Here is a 22,499-nt window from a genome sequence, read left to right as displayed (position 1 = left end):
CTGTCTCTCTCGCTACATCTCTCTCTCTATGTATCTCTCTCTCTGTCTCCCTTTGTCTCTCTCTCTGTCTCTCTACATATCTCTCTCTCTGTCTCTCTCTCCACGTCTCTCTGTCTCTCTCTACGTCTCTCTCTCTATGACTCTCTCTCTACAACTCTCTCTCTGTCTTTCTCTCTCTAAGTCTCTTTCTACGTCTCTCTCTCTCTCTCTCAATTCAATTCAATTCAATTCAAGGGGCTTTATTGGCATGGGAAACATGTGTTAACATTGCCAAAGCAAGTAAGGTATATAATATATAAAGTGAAATAAACAATAAAAATTAACGTCTCTCTACGTCTCTCTTTCTACGTCGTTCTCTCTCTACGTCTTTCTCTCTCTACATCTCTCTCTACGCCTCTCTCTACGTCTATCTCTCTACATCTCTCTCAACCTTCCCCGATTCCTCTCTCCCCTATCCGAACCCTTTTCTCTTCCCTCCCTACTCTTTCCCCTCCCTCTTCCTCCCCTTCTCCCCCTCCTCTCTCTTTCCCTCCCCCTCCCTATAGGTCCAGTGATATCTAAGTTAAATTAATTCCTATTTAATGTGTGCATGGGGCTGTATATCCTTAGATGGATTGCATTACTGTAAGTGGTGGTGGTGGTGGCTAGGGATCATGATGGTCGACCCCTGACCTGACTGTGTGTGTGTGTGTGTGTGTGTGTGTGTGTGTGTGTGTGTGTGTGTGTGTGTGTGTGTGTGTGTGTGTGTGTGTGTGTGTGTGTGTGTGTGTGTGTGTGTGTGTGTGTGTGTGTGTGTGTATTCCTGTCTCTCCTTCTCATGTGACAAAGTCTATTTCAAACATGAATTCAAACCTAGGATACTGATGATTCATGTTCTCTCTCTCTCCCTCTTTCTCTCTCTCCCTCTCTCTTTATTTCTCTCTCCCCCTCTTTCTCCATCTCTATTTCTCTCTCTCTCTCTTTGTCTCTCTCTCTCTCTCTCTCTCTCTCTCTCTCTCTCCCCCTCTCAGGTCCAGGTCATGATGATGATGATGATGATGAAGGTGATGGTGATAGTGTGTATAATAGTAGTGAAGCAGGGAGGTGGGTGTCTGTCGGAGGTCTCCAGCCCTACTCTAACTACAGCCTGATGGTCCGGGCCTGCAACACTATGGGGTGTGTGGACAGTCTACCTACTGCTGTCTCCATGCCCCCTACTGGTAAGGTACCATAGACACATACAGTGACTTAGTATTCACACCCCTTGACTTTTTCCACATTTTGCTGTGTTACAGCCGGAATTTAAAATTGATTAAATTGAGATGTTGTGTCACTGATCTACACACAATACCCCATAATGTCAAAATGGAATTATGTTTTTAGAATTTTTTTCTCCAAATTAATTAAAAATGAAATGTCTTGAGTCAATAAGTATTCAACCCCTTTGTTCGGGAAAGCCTGAAAAAATGTGCTTTAAAAAATCACATAATAAGTAGCATGCAATAATAGTTTTTAACCTGGTTTTTGAATGACTACATCATCTTTGTACCCCACACGTACAATTATCTGTAAGATCCCTCAGTCGATCAGTGAATTTCAAAAACAATTTTAACCATAAAGTCCAAGGAGGTTTTCCAGTGCCTCACAAATAAGGACACCTATTGGTTGATGGGTAAAAACAAAAGCAGACATTAAATATCCCTTTGAGCCTGGTGAAGTTATTTATTACACTTTGGATGGTCTATCAATACACTCAGTCACTACAACAAACAGCCGTCCTTCCTAACTCAGTTGCCAGAGAGAAGGAAACCGCTCAGGGATTTCACCATGGTGACTGGCCAATGGTGACTTTAAAACAGTTACAGAGTTTAATGGCTGAGAAAACTGAGAATGAATCAACAGCATTGTAGTTACTCCACAATGCTAACCTAAATGACAGAGTAAACAGAAGGAAGCCACTACAGAATAAATGCTCACAGTACTGTTAAATTGTGGTTGATTGTAATTATGTTGCGTTTTATGAGTCTCTCTACAAATAGAACTCGTCACTTAAATAGTCAGTGGTTAAATAGTCAGTGGTTAAATAGCCAGTGGTTAAATAGTCAGTGGTTAAATAGCCAGTGGTTAAATAGCCAGTGGTTAAATAGCCAGTGGTTAAATAGCCAGTGGTTAAATAGCCAGTGGTTAAATAGCTAGTGGTTAAATAGCCAGTGGTTAAATAGCCAGTGGTTAAATAGCCAGTGGTTAAATAGCCAGTGGTTAAATAGCCAGTGGTTAAATAGCTAGTGGTTAAATAGTCAGTGGTTAAATAGCCAGTGGTTAAATAGCCAGTGGTTAAATAGCCAGTGGTTAAATAGCCAGTGGTTAAATAGCCAGTGGTTAAATAGTCAGTGGTTAACTAGCTAGTGGTTAAATAGTCAGTGGTTAAATAGCCAGTGGTTAAATAGTCAGTGGTTAACTAGCTAGTGGTTAAATAGTCAGTGGTTAAATAGCCAGTGGTTAAATAGCCAGTGGTTAAATAGCCAGTGGTTAAATAGCCAGTGGTTAAATAGCTAGTGGTTAAATAGCCAGTGGTTAAATAGCCAGTGGTTAAATAGCCAGTGGTTAAATAGCCAGTGGTTAAATAGCCAGTGGTTAAATAGTCAGTGGTTAACTAGCTAGTGGTTAAATAGTCAGTGGTTAAATAGTCAGTGGTTAAATAGTCAGTGGTTAAATAGCCAGTGGTTAAATAGTCAGTGGTTAACTAGCTAGTGGTTAAATAGTCAGTGGTTAAATAGCCAGTGGTTAAATAGCCAGTGGTTAAATAGCCAGTGGTTAAATAGCCAGTGGTTAAATAGCCAGTGGTTAAATAGCCAGTGGTTAAATAGCTAGTGGTTAAATAGCCAGTGGCGATGCCCACTCTAGCCCGGCCGATACGAGGAGCTGGAATGTACCGCACCGGGCTATGCGTCCTCACCGGGGACACCGTGCGCTCCACAGCATAACACGGTGCCTGCCCGGTCCCTCTCGCTCTACTGTAAGCACAGGAAGTTGGCGCAGGTCTCCTACCTGGCTTCGACACACTCGCTGTGTAACCCCCCCAAGAAATTTTTGGGGCTGCCACTCGGGCTTTCTTGCCAGCCGCGTTCCCTCGTATCGCTGGCTCCTCTCTCCTAGCTGCCTCCACCTGTTCCCATGGGAAGCGGTCCCTTCCAGCCAGGATCTCCTCCCATGTGTAGCAACCCTTGCCGTCCAAAACGTCCTCCCATGTCCAGGAGTCCTGACTACGCTGCTGCTGCTGCCCGTTACCACGCTGCTTGGTCCTTTGTTGGTGGGTGTTTCTGTAACGGCAGAGTTCCTCCTCTTCGTCTGAAGAGGAGTAAGGATCGGACCAAGATGCGGCGTGGTAAGTGTTCATGACGATTTTAATAACAAAAGCACTGAACACTATGAAATACAAAAAATATAAACGAATACGTGAAATAACAAAAACCGAAACAGTACCGTGTGGCGAAAAACACAGACACGGAAACAAACACCCCACAAACCAACAATGAAACCCAGGCTACCTAAGTATGATTCTCAATCAGAGACAACTAATGACACCTGCCTCTGATTGAGAACCATACTAGGCCGAAACAGAAAGCTAAACATAGAAACACAAAACATAGACTGCCCACCCCAACTCACACCCTGACCATACTAAATAAAGACAAAACAAAGGAAAATAAAGGTCAGAACGTGACAACCTGTCTTTGTTTCTTTCTTTGTTTTCTCTCTGGAATAGGAATCAGGGAGGATGAGTGGGTGATCGATCAATAAACGATCTTAGACACACGCACACACACACACACGCACACACACATAGCTGGTTGGTGTAACGTTCTGGGTGTCGGGAGTGTGAAGTCAGGCGCAGGAAAACAGAGAGTTCAATATAGTGCTCTTTTAATGCACACACCGTGAACCACGGCCACCCCACTAAACACTGGATGCTCAAGACAAATGCCCCAGACATGGGGGACGAAAACAGTCCAGCGAACATAAACCAACACGTTTGTCTACACCAAATACAAAGGTTACAATAATTAATCCCGCACAAAGAAACGGGCGGGCCGGCTGACTAATGAAGCCCAACTAATTTCAACCAACTCAAAACAGGTGTAACCAATAAACACATAAGGAGGGGGAGAAAAGAATCAGTGGCAGCTAGTAGGCCGGCGACGACGACCGCCGATTGCCACCCGAACGGGAAGGGGAGCCACCTTCGGTCGGAGTCGTGACAGTTGGTGTCAGTATTAACATTGTAATGTATCTCCAGTAATGTCCTGATATATTAACACTCAGTACATGTGTGTTAATATCCTGATATATAAACACTCAGGCCTTTCATCTGACACCCTCCCTCCCTCCCTCCCTCTCTCTCTCTCTCGTGTGCTTTCTCTCTCGCGCGCTCTCTCTCTCTCTCTCTCTCTCTCTCGCGTGCTCTCTCTCTCTCGCGCTCTCTCTTGCTCTCTCCTGCTCTCTTCCTCTCCCTCACGCTCTCTCTCTCTGTTTTCTCTCTCTGTTCTCTCTCTGTCTCTCTCAATTCAATTCTATTCATTTTAAGGGCTTTATTGGCATGGGAAACATATGTTTACATTGCCAAAGCAAGTGAAAATAGATAATAAACAAAAGTGAATAAACAATAAAAAATGTACAATAAATATAACACTCACAAAAGTTCCAATTTCAAATGTCATATTATGTCTATATACAGTGTTGTAACGATGTACAAATAGTTTTTGTATATTCTTTCCAATGTGTCAAGTAATTATCTTTTTGTTTTCTCATGATTTGGTTGGGTCTAATTGTGTTGCTGTCCTGGGGCTCTGTGGGGTCTGTTTGTGTTTGTGAACAGAGCCCCAGGACCAGTTTGCTTAGGGGACTCTTCTCCAGGTTCATCTCTTTGTAGGTGAGGGATTTGTTATGGAAGGTTTGGGAATCACTTCATTTTGGGTTGTTGTAGAATTTAACGTCTTTTTTCTGGATATTGATAATTAGCGGTTATCGGCCTAATTCTGCTCTGCATGCATCATTTGGTGTTTTACGTTGCACATGGAGGATGTTGTTGCAGAATTCTGCATGCAGATTCTCAATTTAGTGTTTGTCCCATTTTGAGCAGACCAAACATAAAGGGCAATGGGTTCTCTATATCTGATTCAAGTCTTTTTTTGCCGGATCCTAATTGGTATGTTGAATTTTATGTTCCTTTTGATGGCATAGCAGGCTCTTCTTGCCTTGTCTCTCAAATCGTTCACAGCTTTGTGCAAGTTACCTGTGGCGCTGATGTTTAGGCCGAGGTATGTATAGATTTTTGTGTGCTTTAGGGCAACGATGTCTAGATGGCATTTGTATTTGTAGTCCTGGCAACTGGACCTTTTTTGGAAGATTATTTTACTCAGATATACTGTCAGGGCCCAGGTGTGACAGAATCTGTGCAGAAGATCTAGGAGCTGCTGTAGGCCCTCCTTGGTTGGTGACAGAAGTATCAGATCATCAGCAAACAGTAGACATTTGACTTCAGATTCTAGTAGGGTGAGACCGGGTGATGCAGACTGTTCTAGTGCCCTCGCCAGTTCGTTGATATATATGCTGAAGAGAGTGGGGATCAAGCTGCATGTCGAATGCTTTTCATCCAGCACCACTGTCCATCTATTTGTATAGCAGGCCCTCATGGCAAATTGAGTCCAAAGTTTTTTTTTAAATCAACAAAGCATGAGAAGACTTTGCCTTTGTTTTGGTTTGTTTGTTTGTCAATTAGGGTCTGCAGGGTGAATACGTGGTCTGTCTCTCTCTCCCTCTCTCTCTCTCTGCTATATTTCTGAATCAATGATCTCCTCTCATGTGGTGATGTTCCTTCAAACATCGCACAAGTCTTATTACACCAATTTGATCACACTCTTTTCCCCCTGTTCTCTCCTATTCTTCTCCTCTCCTTTTGTCTTCCCCCCAGCCAGGCTGCGTGAGCGGTAATCCCTTGCCCCCTTCCAAGGTTCTGCACGCACACACGCGCACACACACACACACACACACACACACACACACACAGAGAGAGACAGAGACAGAGATCAGTGAGTTAAGGGGGTGCAAAAGGAGGCTGTTCTGCAGAGCAGGAGAGGACCTCTGTGAATATCAACAATTCTAGTGACCTTCGATTGTTAAAATATGGCCCTTGTACCGTGTGTGTATCTGTGATTGTGCATTAAAATATGGCCCTTATACCATGTGTGTATCTGTGATTGTGCATGTGCATGGGTGCGTGTGTCTCTGTGTGTGATTGATTTGGTAGAATAGGATCTAATTGTGCATACTGATAAATGCCAGAGCTGATCAGAAGCTAACGAGATAACCACACACACACCTGCACGTCGGCACCTCGGCAATCACACCACAACAATAGCAGGAGTCTGGAATGTTCCTCCGCAAAAAATTCAAGTTCAAAACAAAGGCATGAGGAAGTATATATTTTAAATACCACACTTTCCCCCTCTCTCTCTCCCCTCTCTCTCCACTCTCTCTCCTCTCTCTCATTCTCTCTCCCCTCTCTCCCCCCTCTCTCCTCTCTCTCCTCTCTCATTCTCTCTCCTCTCGCTCATTTTCTCTCCCCTCTCTCTCCTCTCTCTCATTCTCTCTCATTCTCTCTCCTGTCTCTCCTGTCTCTCATTCTCTCTCCCCTCTCTCTCCTCTCTCTCATTCTCTCTCCCCTCTCTCTCATTCTCTCCTCCCCTCTCTCTCCTGTCTCTACTCTCTCTCATTCTCTCTTTACTCTCTCTCATTCTCTCTCCCCTTTCTATCTCTCCTCTCTCTCCTCTCTCCCCCTCTCTCCTCTCTCTCCTCTCTCATTCTCTCTCCTCTCGCTCATTCTCTCTCCTCTCTCTCCTCTCTCTCCCCCCTCTCTCCTCTCTCTCCTCTTTCATTCTCTCTCCTCTCGCTCATTCTCTCTCCCCTCTCTCTCCTCTCTCTCATTCTCTCCTCCTCTCTCTCTCCTCCTCTCTCTCCTCCTCTCCGCTCACTCATTCTCTCCTTCTCTCTCTCCTCCTCTCTCTCCTCTCTCTCCTCTCTCTCATTCTCTCCTCCTCTCTCTCCCCGCTCTCTCATTCTCTCCTCCTCTCTCTCCCCTCTCTCTCCTTCTCTCTCTCCTCTCTCTCCCCTCTCTCCCCTCTCTCTTATTTCTCTCTCCTCTCTCTCCCCTCTCTCTCTCCTCTCTTTCATTCTCTCATCTTCTCTCTCCCCTCTCTCTCCTCTCTCCCCTCTCTCTCCCCTCTCTCTCATTCTCTCCTCCTCTCTCTCCCCATCTCTGTCTCCTCTATCCTCTCTCTCCTCTCTCTCCTTCTCTCCTCCTCTCTCTCCTCTCTCTCCTCTCTCGCATTCTCTCCTCCTCTCTCTCCCCTCTCTCTCATTCTCTCCTCTCTCTCCCCCTCTTTCCTCTCTCTCACCTCTCTCCTCTCTCTCTCCTTCTCTCTCTCCCTTCTCTCTCATTTTCTCTCCCCCCTCTCTCCCCTCTCTCTCATTCTCTCTCTCCTCTCTCTCCTCTCTCTCCCACTCTTTCCTCTCACTCGCCTCTCTCCCCTCTCTCTTATTTCTCTCTCCTCTCTCTCCCCTCTCTCTCTCCTCTCTTTCATTCTCTCATCTTCTCTCTCCCCTCTCTCTCCTCTCTCCCCTCTCTCTCCCCTCTCTCTCATTCTCTCCTCCTCTCTCTCCCCATCTCTCTCTCCTCTATCCTCTCTCTCCTCTCTCTCCTTCTCTCCTCCTCTCTCTCCTCTCTCTCCTCTCTCGCATTCTCTCCTCCTCTCTCTCCCCTCTCTCTCATTCTCTCCTCTCTCTCCCCCTCTTTCCTCTCTCTCACCTCTCTCCCCCCTCTCTCCTTCTCTCTCTCCCTTCTCTCTCATTTTCTCTCCCCCTCTCTCCCCTCTCTCTCATTCTCTCTCTCCTCTCTCTCCCACTCTTTCCTCTCACTCTCCTCTCTCTCCTCTCTCCCCTCTCTCTCCCCTCTCTCCTCTTCTCTTTCCCCTCTCTCTCCTTCTCTCTCCCCTCTCTCTCCTCTCTCTCCCCTCTCTCTCTCCTCTCTCTCTCCTCTCTCTCATTCTCTCCTCCTCTCTCTCCCCTTGGCAGATCTTTATACTTTTGTTAGGCGAACTGAAGCCTTGTCTCAATCTGCCCTTGTTATATCAAAGAACAGAAGAGGCTGAGAGTTTACGGATGGAGGGGGAACATAAAAGTGCATAGTTTAAAATGATTAGTGACACCTCTGATATACCTGAGTGTGAAGCGGAGACAAAGGCATCGAGCTGCATGCCTTTTCTTTCTCTGTGTGTGTTTGGGTGGTTGGAATTAACTGCTCTATCAACTAGATACACACTCACATACACACACCAACTACAGTCTGGGATACACAGAAAACACACATGCATGGGGGCATACATTTATGCGTGCACACACACACTCACATTCACATGCACACACACTTGCAGGGAGAGACCGACATTCACACACCCAAGCAGCAACCCTCCAAATACACTCAAAACACACACAAACACAGCCAGGATATCACCATAAAAATGTCTGACACGAACTGAACTTTATGGTCAGTTCAGACATGACTTAGTACAGTACTACCACTGCACTCTGGGTAAAAATGCGTATCCCTTTATTTGCCCAAATGAGCTGATTAAGAAAACATGATAATTTACATCAATGACCTGTTAGGTATTTTAGCCAAGCCGATAATGATGGCTGACACAGTGTAGTACTATAGGCAGATGGGTTACTCATGCACTAGCTGTCCTACACATACAGAGCAGTTAGAGTGTTGGCTATGACTAGTATAAGTGATTGGGCTGACTAGAAACCAGCTATGATGTTGTGCTGGGCCCAGGCTCAGTGTACTCACATACACTACTCATAGCCATCACCACAGTTACGGGCTTGGCCACAACGACAGAGCAGGGGCAGATGGGTAATATGCCGAATGGGCCCTCTGCTGGTCCACTTCCTTTCCCACAGTAATTGGTCTGTGTTTGAAATAGTACACTTTTCACCTCTATAGTGCACTTCTTTGGCACCCTATTTCTTCTTTAGTGTTCTAGCTCCGGCCAAAAGTAGTGTACTAGTTTGGCACCCTATTCCCTCGAATAGTGCACAACATAGGGGTGATATAAGGACGCAGATCTAGGATCTGAGAATGTAGGAGACTGTAGGTAGGTAGCTGATGATAGACTAGATGAGACTGTAGGTAGGAAGGTCATGATAGATGAGATGAGACTGTAGGTAGGTAGCTGATGATAGACGAGATGAGACTGTAGGTAGGAAGGTCATGATAGATGAGATGAGACTGTAGGTAGGTAGGTGATGATAGATGAGATAAAACTGTAGGTAGGAAGGTGATGAGATGAGACTGTAGGTAGGTAGGTGAAGATAGATGAGATGAGACTGTATATAGGTAGGTGATGAGATGAGACTGTAGGTAGGTAGGTGATGATAGATGAGATGAGACTGTATATAGGTAGGTGATGAGAGATGAGACTGTAGGTAGGTAGGTGATGATAGATGAAATGAGACTGTAGGTAGTTGATGATAGATGAGATGGACTGTAGGTAGGTGATGGTAGATGAGATGTGACAGTAAGTAGATGATGATAGATGAGATGAGACTGTAGGTAGGTGATGATAGATGAGATGAGACTGTAGGTAGATGATGATAGATGAGATGAGACTGTAGGTAGGTAGGTGATGATATATTTTTTTATTTCACCTTTATTTAACCAGGTAGGCAAGTTGAGAACAAGTTCTCATTTACAATTGCGACCTGGCCAAGATAAAGCAAAGCAGTTCGACACATACAACGACACAGAGTTACACATGGAGTAAAACATACATTCAATAACATAATACAGTATAAACAAGTCTATATACGATGTGAGCAAATGAGGTGAGATAAGGGTGGTAAAGGCAAAAAAAGTGTGCAAAGTAGAAATAAAAATAATGGGGTGCAAAGGAGCAAAATAAATAAATTAATTAAATACAGTAGGGAAAGAGGTAGTTGTTTGGGCTAAATTATAGGTGGGCTATGTACAGGTGCAGTAATCTGTGAGCTGCTCTGACAGTTGGTGCTTAAAGCTAGTGAGAGAGATAAGTGTTTCCAGTTTCATAGATTTTTGTAGTTTGTTCCAGTCATTGGCAGCAGAGAACTGGAAGGAGATGCGGCCAAAGAAAGAATTGGTTTTGGGGGTGACTAGAGAGATATATCTGCTGGAGCGTGGTCTACAGGTGGTAGATGCTATGGTGACCAGCGAGCTGAGATAAGGGGGGACTTTACCTAGAAGGGTCTTGTAGATGACATGGAGCCAGTGGGTTTGGCGACGAGTATGAAGCGAGGGCCAGCCAACGAGAGCGTACAGGTCGCAATGGTGGGTAGTATATGGAGCTTTGGTGACAAAACGGATTGCACTGTGATAGACTGCATCCAATTTGTTGAGTAAGGTATTGGAGGCTATTTTGTAAATGACATCTCTAAAGTCGAGGATTGGTAGGATGGTCAGTTTTACAAAGGTATGTTTGGCAGCATGAGTGAAGGATGCTTTGTTGCGAAATAGGAAGCCAATTCTAGATTTAACTTTGGATTGGAGATGTTTGATATGGGTCTGGAAGCAGAGTTTACACTCTAACCAGACACCTAAGTATTTGTAGTTGTCCACGTATTCTAAATCAGAGCCGTCCAGAGTAGTGATGTTGGACAAGCGGGCAGGTGCAGGTAGCGATCGGTTGAAAAGCATGCATTTAGTTTTACTTGTATTTAAGAGCAATTGGAGGCCACGGAAGGAGAGTTGTATGGCATTGAAGCTTGCCTGGAGGGTTGTTAACACAGTGTCCAAAGAAGGGCCAGAAGTATACAGAATGGTGTCGTCTGCGTAGAGGTGGATCAGAGACTCACCAGCAGCAAGAGCGACCTCATTGATGTATACAGAGAAGAGAGTCGGTCCAAGAATTGAACCCTGTGGCACCCCCATAGAGACTGCCAGAGGTCCGGACAGCAGACTCTCCGATTTGACACATTGAACTCTATCAGAGAAGTAGTTGGTGAACCAGGCGAGGCAATCATTTGAGAAACCAAGGCTGTCGAGTCTGCTGATGAGGATGTGGTGATTGACAGAGTCGAAAGCCTTGGCCAGATCAATGAATACGGCTGCACAGTAATGTTTCTTATCGATGGCGGTTAAGATATCATTTAGGACCTTGAGCGTGGCTGAGGTGCACCTATGACCAGCTCTGAAACCAGATTGCAAAGCAGAGAAGGTATGGTGAGATTCGAAATGGTCGGTAATCTGTTTGTTGACTTGGCTTTCGAAGACCTTAGAAAGGCATGGTAGGATAGATATATAGGTCTGTAGCAGTTTGGGTCAAGAGTGTCCCCCCCTTTGAAGAGGGGGATGACCGCAGCTGCTTTCAAATCTTTGGGAATCTCAGACGACGCGAAAGAGAGGTTGAACAGGCTAGTAATAGGAGTGGCAACAATTTCGGCAGATAATTTTTGAAAGAAAGGGTCCAGATTGTCTAGCCCGGCTGATTTGTAGGGGTCCAGATTTTGCAGCTCTTTCAGAACATCAGCTGAACAGATTTGGGAGAAGGAGAAATGGGAAAGGCTTGGGCGAGTTGCTGTGGGGGGTGCAGTGCTGTTGACCGGGGTATGAGTAGCCAGGTGGAAAGCATGGCCAGCCGTAGAAAAATGCTTATTGAAATTCTCAATTATGGTGGATTTATCAGTGGTGACAGTGTTTCCTATCTTCAGTGCAGTGGGCAGCTGGGAGGAGGTGTTCTTATTCTCCATGGACTTTACAGTGTCCCAGAACCTTTTTGAGTTAGTGTTGCAGGAAGCAAATTTCTGCTTGAAAAAGCTAGCCTTAGCTTTTCTAACTGCCTGTGTATAATGGTTTCTAGCTTCCCTGAACAGCTGCATATCACGGGGGCTGTTCGATGCTAATGCAGAACGCCATCGGATGTTTTTGTGTTGGCTAAGGGCAGTCAGGTCTGGGGAGAACCAAGGGCTATATCTGTTCCTGGTTCTAAATTTCTTGAATGGGGCATGTTTATTTAAGATGGTTAGGAAGGCATTTAAAAGAAATATCCAGGCATCCTCTACTGACGGGATGAGATCATGGTCGGCCAGGTCGATTAGAAATGCCTGCTCGCTGAAGTGTTTGAGGGAGCGTTTGACAGTGATGGGTGAAGGTTGTTTGACCGCTGACCCATTACAGATGCAGGCAATGAGGCAGTGATCGCTGAGATCTTGGTTGAAGACAGCAGAGGTGTATTTAGAGGGCAAGTTGGTGAGGATGATATCTATGAGGGTGCCCGTGTTTAAGGCTTTGGGGAGGTACCTGGTAGGTTCATTGATCATTTGTGTGAGATTGAGGGCATCAAGTTTAGATTGTAGGGTGTCTGGGGTGTTAAGCATGTTCCAGTTTAGGTCGCCTAGCAGCACGAGCTCTGAAGATAGATGGGGGGCAATCAGTTCACATATGGTGTCCAGAGCACAGCTGGGGGCAGAGGGTGGTCTATAGCAGGCGGCAACGGTGAGAGACTTGTTTTTAGGGAGGTGGATTTTTAAAAGTAGAAGTTCAAATTGTTTGGGTACAGACCTGGATAGTAGAACAGAACTCTGCAGGCTATCTTTGCAGTAGATTGCAACACCGCCCCCTTTGGCAGTTCTATCTTGTCTGAAAATGTTGTAGTTTGGGATTAAAATGTCAGAATTTTTGGTGGTCTTCCGAAGCCAGGATTCAGTCACAGCTCGAACATCCGGGTTGGCAGAGTGTGCTAAAGCAGTGAATAGAACAAACTTAGGGAGGAGGCTTCTAATGTTAACATGCATGAGACCAAGGCTATTACGGTTACAGAAGTCATCAAAAGAGAGCACCTGGGGAATAGGAGTGGAGCTAGGCACTGCAGGGCCTGGATTCACCTCTACATCGCCAGAGGAACAGAGGAGGAGTAAAATAAGGGTATGGCTAAAAGCAATAAGAATTGGTCGTCTGGAACAGAGAGTAAAAGGAGGTTTCTGGGGGCCATAAAATAGCATCAAGGTATAATGTACAGACAAAGGTATGGTAGGATGTTAATACAGTGGAGGTACACCTAGGTATTGAGTGATGAAGAGAGAGATATTGTCTCTAGAAACATCATTGAAACCAGGATGAGATGAGACAGTAGGTAGATGATGATAGATGAGATGAGACAGTAGGTAGATGATGATAGATGAGATGAGACAGTAGGTAGATGATGATAGATGAGATGAGACTGTAGGTAGGTAGGTGATGATAGATGAGATGGGTGATGCCAACCAAGCATTTGCTGTCACCAGTCTTGGTATTACACATCAGTCAGTCCAGATAAAGACAACAACAGAACAAGTCTTTAGACTCCAACAGAACAAGTCTTTAGACTCCAACAGAACAAGTCTTTAGACTCCAACAGAACAAGTCTTTAGATTCCAACAGAACAAGTCTTTAGACTACAACAGAGCAAGTCTTTAGACTACAACAGAACAACAGAGCAAGTCTTTAGACTACAACAGAACAACAGAACAAGTCTTTAGACTACAACAGAGCAAGTCTTTAGACTACAACAGAACAACAGAGCAAGTCTTTAGACTACAACAGAACAAAAGAGCAAGTCTTTAGACTACAACAGAACAACAGAACAAGTCTTTAGACTACAACAGAACAAGTATTTTAGACTACAACAGAACAGCAGAACAAGTATTTTAGACTACAACAGAACAACAGAACAAGTATTTTAGACTACAACAGAACAAGTATTTTAGACTACAACAGAACAAGTCTTTAGACTACAACAGAACAAGTCTTTAGACTACAACAGAACAGCAGAACAAGTATTTTAGACTACAACAGAACAACAGAACAAGTATTTTAGACTACAACAGAACAACAGAACAAGTCTTTAGACTCCAACAGAACAACAGAACAAGTCTTTAGACTACAACAGAACAAGTCTTTAGACTCCAACAGAACAAGTCTTTAGGCAACAACAGAACAAGTCTTTAGACTACAACAGAACAACAGAACAAGTCTTTAGGCAACAACAGAACAAGTCTTTAGACTACAACAGAACAAGTCTTTAGACTACAACAGAACAAGTCTTTAGACTCCAACAGAACAAGTCTTTAGACTACAACAGAACAAGTCTTTAGACTACAACAGAACAAGTCTTTAGACTACAACAGAATGACAGAACAAGTATTTTAGACTACAACAGAACAAGTATTTTAGACTACAACAGAACAAGTCTTTAGACTACAACAGAACAACAGAACAAGTATTTTAGACTACAACAGAACAAGTATTTTAGACTCCAACAGAACAAGTCTTTAGACGACAACAAAACAACAGAACAAGTCTTTAGACAACAACAGAACAAGTCTTTAGACAACAACAGAACAAGTATTTAGACTCCAACAGAAGAACAGAACAAGTCTTTAGACTCCAACAGAACAAGTCTTTAGAAAACAATAGAACAAGTCTTTAGAAAACAACAGAACAAGTATTTAGACTCCAACAGAACAACAGAACAAGTCTTTTGACTACAACAGAACAAATCTTTAGACTCCAACAGAACAAGTCTTTAGAAAACAATAGAACAAGTCTTTAGAAAACAACAGAACAAGTATTTAGACTCCAACAGAACAACAGAACAAGTCTTTTGACTACAACAGAACAAGTCTTTAGACAACAACAGAACAACAGAACAAGTCTTTAGACTCCAACAGAACAAGTATTTAGACTCCAACAGAACAACAGAACAAGTCTTTAGACTACAACAGAACAACAGAACAAGTCTTTAGGCAACAACAGAACAAGTCTTTAGACTACAACAGAACAAGTCTTTAGACTACAACAGAACAAGTCTTTAGACTACAACAGAACAAGTCTTTAGACTACAACAGAACAAGTCTTTAGACTACAACAGAACAAGTCTTTAGACTACAACAGAATGACAGAACAAGTATTTTAGACTACAACAGAACAAGTATTTTAGACTACAACAGAACAAGTCTTTAGACTACAACAGAACAACAGAACAAGTATTTTAGACTACAACAGAACAAGTATTTTAGACTCCAACAGAACAAGTCTTTAGACGACAACAAAACAACAGAACAAGTCTTTAGACAACAACAGAACAAGTCTTTAGACAACAACAGAACAAGTATTTAGACTCCAACAGAAGAACAGAACAAGTCTTTAGACTCCAACAGAACAAGTCTTTAGAAAACAATAGAACAAGTCTTTAGAAAACAACAGAACAAGTATTTAGACTCCAACAGAACAACAGAACAAGTCTTTTGACTACAACAGAACAAGTCTTTAGACAACAACAGAACAACAGAACAAGTCTTTAGACTCCAACAGAACAAGTATTTAGACTCCAACAGAACAACAGAACAAGTCTTTAGACTACAACAGAACAACAGAACAAGTCTTTAGGCAACAACAGAACAAGTCTTTAGACTACAACAGAACAAGTCTTTAGACTACAACAGAACAAGTCTTTAGACTCCAACAGAACAAGTCTTTAGACTACAACAGAACAAGTCTTTAGACTACAACAGAACAAGTCTTTAGACTACAACAGAATGACAGAACAAGTATTTTAGACTACAACAGAACAAGTATTTTAGACTACAACAGAACAAGTCTTTAGACAAAACAACAGAACAAGTCTTTAGAACAACAGAATTTTAGACTCCAACAACAGAACAAGTATTTTAGACTCCAACAGAACAAGTCTTTAGAAAACAATAGAACAAGTCAAAACAACAGAACAAGTCTTTAGACAACAACAGAACAAGTCTTTAGACAACAACAGAACAAGTCTTTAGACTCCAACAGAACAAGTCTTTAGACTCCAACAGAACAAGTCTTTAGACTCCAACAGAACAAATCTTTAGACTCCAACAGAACAAGTCTTTAGAAAACAATAGAACAAGTCTTTAGAAAACAACAGAACAAGTATTTAGACTCCAACAGAACAACAGAACAAGTCTTTTGACTACAACAGAACAAGTCTTTAGACAACAACAGAACAACAGAACAAGTCTTTAGACTCCAACAGAACAAGTCTTTAAACAACAACAGAACAAGTATTTTAGACTCCAACAGAACACATCTTTAGACTACAACAGAACAACAGAACAAGTCTTTAGACTCCAACTCAGATACTGCAGACACCGATTATTTTCTTTGTCGTTATATCTCTTTTGTCATTCCATTCTGTGATTTTGCCGTAATGGGAGTGCTGTACATTATGTAAATTGGGTATGAAACTAATTTCGGGGTGCTGACGTGAGTGAAGTGCTTGACCGTGACACGCATGCAAACACACACACACACACTCCACCCCCTCGCCCCTTCACCAGGGAACAGAGGATTGGGTTAAGTCATCTCCTTTGTCTTGTTTTTTTGTTTTTTTCTCCCTCCTTTCTTTTTTGTGGTCCGTGCTGTTTCCTGTCTTCCTAAGTGACATATGAGTCCCCAGGGTGTCTCTCCCTCTCCCCATAATCCTCTGTTCCAGTGGCCATATTGACACACATCCCTCCCATCCATCAACACATTAGACTAACGCCTCACCACCAAATCACTTCATTAATACACACACACACACACACACACACACACACACACACACACACAAACAGACAGACTCAGGCATGCATTCACGTGCACACACAAACATGTACGCAGATAGACACGCACACACACACACATACAGACAGACACATTCGTACACGCTCGCACTCATACACAAACATATACACATGCACGGACACATACACATGAACTGAATGGTACTCTCACTAAATTCCATCTCCAAAATCATTTATCTTCAATCTATTATTGTGTTGTCTTCTGATGTTCATTATGTCCAATAGGTCTGTTTTTCCTAGTGTATGTTTTATTATGTATTGGTCTATCAGTATGTGTGGTGTGTAAAGGATAAATAATCAGTGGTTTGTGTCTGGCCTGTAGTGTAGTGCAGTGATGAGTGGAGGGCTGTGAGAGGAGTGTGTTGATGTTGATTGAACAATGGTCTCTACAGTCTCTCCACACACACACACATGCATGCAAGTACACACACAGGCACACACTATGGTGCTGATGTATGTTCTATAGCCTCTCTATAACAGTGTGATTTGAACTGGTGTCCAGTCAAGTGCACCTCCAAGCAGACAAATCACTCCAGATTAGAGTGATGTTTTCCAGATGTTTTCACTCCAGACCTTGAAGATGTTTCACCGTCTGATCGATGTTCATAAGTGGAGAATCTAACAGTTGCCTGAAGAGGATCACAATGCAACGGCAATGTTAATGAGGATATAAGTGTGTGTGTGTGTGTGTGTGTGTGTGTGTGTGTGTGTGTGTGTGTGTGTGTGTGTGTGTGTGTGTGTGTGTGTGTGTGTGTGTGTGTGTGTGTGTGTGTGTGTGTGTGTGTGTGTGTGTGTGTGTGTGTGTGTGTCAGTAGGAGCTTGTATATCTGGTCTGGGGGGTGAGAGTGGGCCGACCCTTCTTTAGAAATGAGTCTCTCCCATTCCTCTCCTTTATGCTCCATCTCTCTATTCAGGGCACTGCCTCTTTCACTTTCTCTTTTTCTCTCTTTCTCTCCTCTCTCTCTCTCTTTCTATAAGGTTCTTTGTGGGAACAGTCTTTGTTGTAGATCAGAGAGGGAGCGCTGACTCCTGCCACTATCTGAATGATAATGCCTTATGGAGGAAGAGAGGAGAAGAGAGAGAAGATGTTGTCACATGTCATCATCTGGGGCACAAGCTGAGCTGTCTGTTCTGGTGGCCTACAGAGAGCCCAGACGGACAAATGACACAGTGTCATCCTCTATGTCTAAGGACCAAGGGGATTGGTGATGATGTGAAAATGTCCATTCATTTCTCTCTCTCTCTCTCTCTCTCTCTCTCTCTCTCTCTCTCTCTCTCTCTCTCTCTCACTCTTTCTCTTTCTCTCTCTCTCCCCCCAGCTCCAGATGGTGTAATGCCCCCAGGTGGGATAGATGCCACCCCTGCCAGTCTGCAGTTGTCCTGGCTCCCTCCGGCCCGTGCCAACGCTCCTGGACCCTTATACTACGACCTACAGATGAGGGATACGCCAGACGGTCCTATACAACAGTAAGATCCCTTACTATGCATTACGGCTGACCATAGATGCACAATAAACTACTCTACTACTGAACATGCACAACTATACAGCAAAACCATGCACAATGCCCTTCAGATGAGGGCTATGCCGGATGTTCCTTTACAAAGGTCAAACCCTTCACCCTTCCATAGATAACACTACTAAAGCCACTAACATCACTTACAGACAGAGTAGAATAGACAGACTAACATTACTACTGCTGCTCAGGGCTACACCGGACAAACCACTAACAGCGGCGCCGACAGAGATGGCCGCCTCGCTTCGCGTTCCTAGGAAACTATGCAGTTTTTTGTTTTTTTACGTGTTATTTCTTACATTAGTACCCCAGGTCATCTTAGGTTTCATTACATACAGTCGAGAAGAACTACTGTATATAAGATCAGCGTCAACTCACCATCAGTACGACCAAGAATATGTTTTTCGCGACGCGGATCCTGTGTTCTGCCTTACAAACAGGACAACGGAATGGATCGCATGCAGCGACCCCAAAAAACGACTCCAAAAAAGAGGGAAACGTGGCGGTATTCTGGTCAGACTACGGAGACGGGCACATCGTGCCCCACTTCCTAGCATTCTTCTTGCCAATGTCCAGTCTCTTGACAACAAGGTTGATGAAATCCGAGCAAGGGTAGCATTCCAGAGGGACATCAGAGACTGTAATGTTCTGTGCTTCACGGAAACATGGCTCACTGGAGAGACTCTATCCGAAGCGGTGCAGCCAACGGGTTTCTCCACGCATCGCGCCGACAGAAACAAACACCTTTCTGGTAAGAAGAGGGGTGGGGGTGTAAGCCTTATGGCTAACGAGGCATGGTGCGATGAAAGAAACATACAGGAACTCAAATCCTTCTGTTCACCTGATTTAGAATTCCTCACAATCAAATAAAGACCGCATTATCTACCAAGAGAATTCTCTTCGATTATAATCACAGCCGTATATATCCCCCCCCCCCCAAGCAGACACATCGATGGCTCTGAACGAACTTTATTTAACTCTTTGCAAACTGGAAACCATTTATCCGGAGGCTGCACTCATTGTTGTCGGGGATTTTAACAAGGCTAATCTGAAAACAAGACTCCTAAATTTTATCAGCATATCGATTGCGCAACCAGGGGCGGAAAAACCTTGGATCACTGTTACTCTAACTTCCGCGACGCATATAAGGCCCTGCCCCGCCCCCCTTTCGGAAAAGCTGACCATGACTCCATTTTGCTGATACCTGCCTACAGACAAAAGTTTAAAAAAGAAGCTCCCACGCTGAGGTCTGTCCAACGCTGGTCCGACCAAGCTGACTCCACACTCCAAGACTGCTTCCACCACGTGGACTGGGACATGTTTCGTATTGCGTCAAATAACAACATTGACGAATACGCTGATTCGGTGTGCGAGTTCATTAGAACTTGCGTTGAAGATGTCGTTCCCATAGTAATGATTAAAACATTCCCTAACCAGAAACCTTGGATTGATGGCAGCATTCGCGTGAAACTGAAAGCGCGAACCACTGCTTTCAATCAGGGCAAGGTGTCTGGTAACATGACTGAATACCAACAGTGCAGCTATTCCCTCCGTAAGGCTATCAAACAAGCTAAGCGTCAGTACAGAGACAAAGTAGAATCCCAATTCAACGGCTCAGACACAAGAGGCATGTGGCAGGGTCTATACAGTCAATCACGGACTACAGGAAGAAATCCAGCCCAGTCACGGACCAGGATGTCTTGCTCCCAGGCAGACTAAATAACTTTTTTGCCTGCTTTGAGGACAATACAGTGCCACTGACACTGCCTACAACAGAAAAATGCAGTCTCTCCTTCACTGCAGCCGAGGTGAGTAAAACATTTAAACGTGTTAACCCTCGCAAGGCTGCAGGCCCAGACGGCATCCCCAGCCGCGCCCTCAGAGCATGCGCAGACCAGCTGGCTGGTGTGTTTACGGACATATTCAATCAATCCCTATACCAGTCTGCTGTTCCCACATGCTTCAAGAGGGCCACCATCGTTCCTGTTCCCAAGAAAGCTAAGGTAACTGAGCTAAACGACTACCGCCCCGTAGCACTCACTTCCGTCATCATGAAGTGCTTTGAGAGACTAGTCAAGGACCATATCACCTCCACCCTACCTGACACCCTAGACCCACTCCAATTTGCTTACCGCTCAAATAGGTCCACAGACGATGCAATCTCAACCACACTGCACACTGCCCTAACCCATCTGGACAAGAGGAATACCTATGTGAGAATGCTGTTCATTGACTACAGCTCGGCATTCAACACCATAGTACCCTCCAAGCTCGTCATCAAGCTCGAGACCCTGGGTCTCGACCCCGCCCTGTGCAACTGGGTACTGGACTTCCTGACGGGCCGCCCCCAGGTGGTGAGGGTAGGTAACAACATCTCCTCCCCGCTGATCCTCAACACTGGGGCCCCACAAGGGTGCGTTCTGAGCCCTCTCCTGTACTCCCTGTTCACCCACGACTGCGTGGCCACGCACGCCTCCAACTCAATCATCAAGTTTGCGGACGACACAACAGTGGTAGGCTTGATTACCAACAACGACGAGACGGCCTACAGGGAGGAGGTGAGGGCCCTCGGAGTGTGGTGTCAGGAAAATAACCTCACACTCAACGTCAACAAAACTAAGGAGATGATTGTGGACTTCAGGTAACAGCAGAGGGAACACCCCCCTATCCACATCGATGGAACAGTAGTGGAGAGAGTAGCAAGTTTTAAGTTCCTCGGCATACACATCACAGACAAACTGAATTGGTCCACTCACACAGACAGCATCGTGAAGAAGACGCAGCAGCGCCTCTTCAACCTCAGGAGGCTGAAGAAATTCGGCTTGTCACCAAAAGCACTCACAAACTTCTACAGATGCACAATCGAGAGCATCCTGGCGGGCTGTATCACCGCCTGGTACGGCAACTGCTCCGCCCTCAACCGTAAGGCTCTCCAGAGGGTAGTGAGGTCTGCACAACGCATCACCGGGGGCAAACTACCTGCCCTCCAGGACACCTACACCACCTGATGTTACAGGAAGGCCATAAAGATCATCAAGGACATCAACCACCCGAGCCACTGCCTGTTCACCCCGCTATCATCCAGAAGGCGAGGTCAGTACAGGTGCATCAAAGCTGGGACCGAGAGACAGAAGTTGTTTTTCAATCTCAAGGCCATCAGACTGTTAAACAGCCACCACTAACATTGAGTGGCTGCTGCCAACACACTGACACTGACTCAACTCCAGCCACTTTAATAATGGGAATTGATGGGAAATGATGTAAATATATCACTAGCCACTTTAAACAATGCTACCTTATATAATGTTTCTTACCCTACATTATGAATCTCATATGCATACGTATATACTGTACTCTATATCATCGACTGCATCCTTATGTAATACATGTATCACTAGCCACTTTAACTATGCCACTTTGTTTACATACTCATCTCATATGTATATACTGTACTCGATACCATCTACTGTATCTTGCCTATGCTGCTCTGTACCATCACTCATTCATATATCCTTATGTACATATTCTTTATCCCCTTACACTGTGTATAAGACAGTAGTTTAGGAATTGTTAGTTAGATTACTTGTTGGTTATTACTGCATTGTCGGAACTAGAAGCACAAGCATTTCGCTACACTCGCATTAACATCTGCTAACCATGTGCATGTGACAAATTTGATTTGATTTGATTTAACAGTAACTTTCATAGCTCAATAAGTAACGTGTGCCTCGCCAATGTCCGGGCTTACTCCCTTTCCAACACCTTGTAGCACAAGTTATACACTTTCTACAATCAACAATGAAGTGCCTTGGCTAAATATACAGGCCTGGGCTATTTGAGCTGGCTATAATGCATTGTGTGAAGAGGGAGAGGGAAGGAAGGAGAGAAAGGGGAGGGCAACAATTGGTAGAGAGAGAAAGAGAGAGGTAGAAAGAAAGAGAGAGAGAGAGACAGATGTAGAAAGAAAGAGAAAGGTAGAGAGAAAGAGAGAGGTGGAAAGAAAGTGTGAGAGAGAGGTAGAGAGAAAGAAGGTAGAAAGAAAGAGAGTGAGAGAGAGAAAGAAAGGTATAGGTAGACAGAGAGAGGTAGAGAGAAAAAGAGAGGTAGAAAGAAAGAGAGTGAGAGGGAGCGGTAGAGAGAAAGAGAGGTAGAAAGAAAGAGAGTGAGAGAGAGAGACGTCGGGAGAGAGAAATAGGTAGAAAGAAAGAGAGAAAGGTAGAGGTGGAGAGAGAGAGAGAGAGAGAGGTAGAGAGAGAGAGTGAGAGGTAG

At 44.3% G+C, this 22,499-nt stretch overlaps 1 protein-coding gene across 1 annotated transcript in view; it reads left to right on the top strand.

Annotated features, from left to right (window-relative positions):
• The window catches only part of LOC135507509 (usherin-like), a 474,271-nt gene that overhangs the window by 224,351 nt on the left and 227,421 nt on the right, over positions 1 to 22,499 (top strand). Inside the window, 2 exon segments of the mRNA XM_064927019.1 lie at positions 1,011 to 1,199; positions 18,036 to 18,183. Coding sequence (XP_064783091.1) covers positions 1,011 to 1,199; positions 18,036 to 18,183 — 337 coding nt within the window.

The sequence above is a fragment of the Oncorhynchus masou genome, chromosome 21, assembly GCF_036934945.1.
Source record: "Oncorhynchus masou masou isolate Uvic2021 chromosome 21, UVic_Omas_1.1, whole genome shotgun sequence".
Lineage (NCBI taxonomy): Eukaryota > Metazoa > Chordata > Actinopteri > Salmoniformes > Salmonidae > Oncorhynchus > Oncorhynchus masou.
This window is presented reverse-complemented; position numbering and strand designations above follow the sequence as displayed.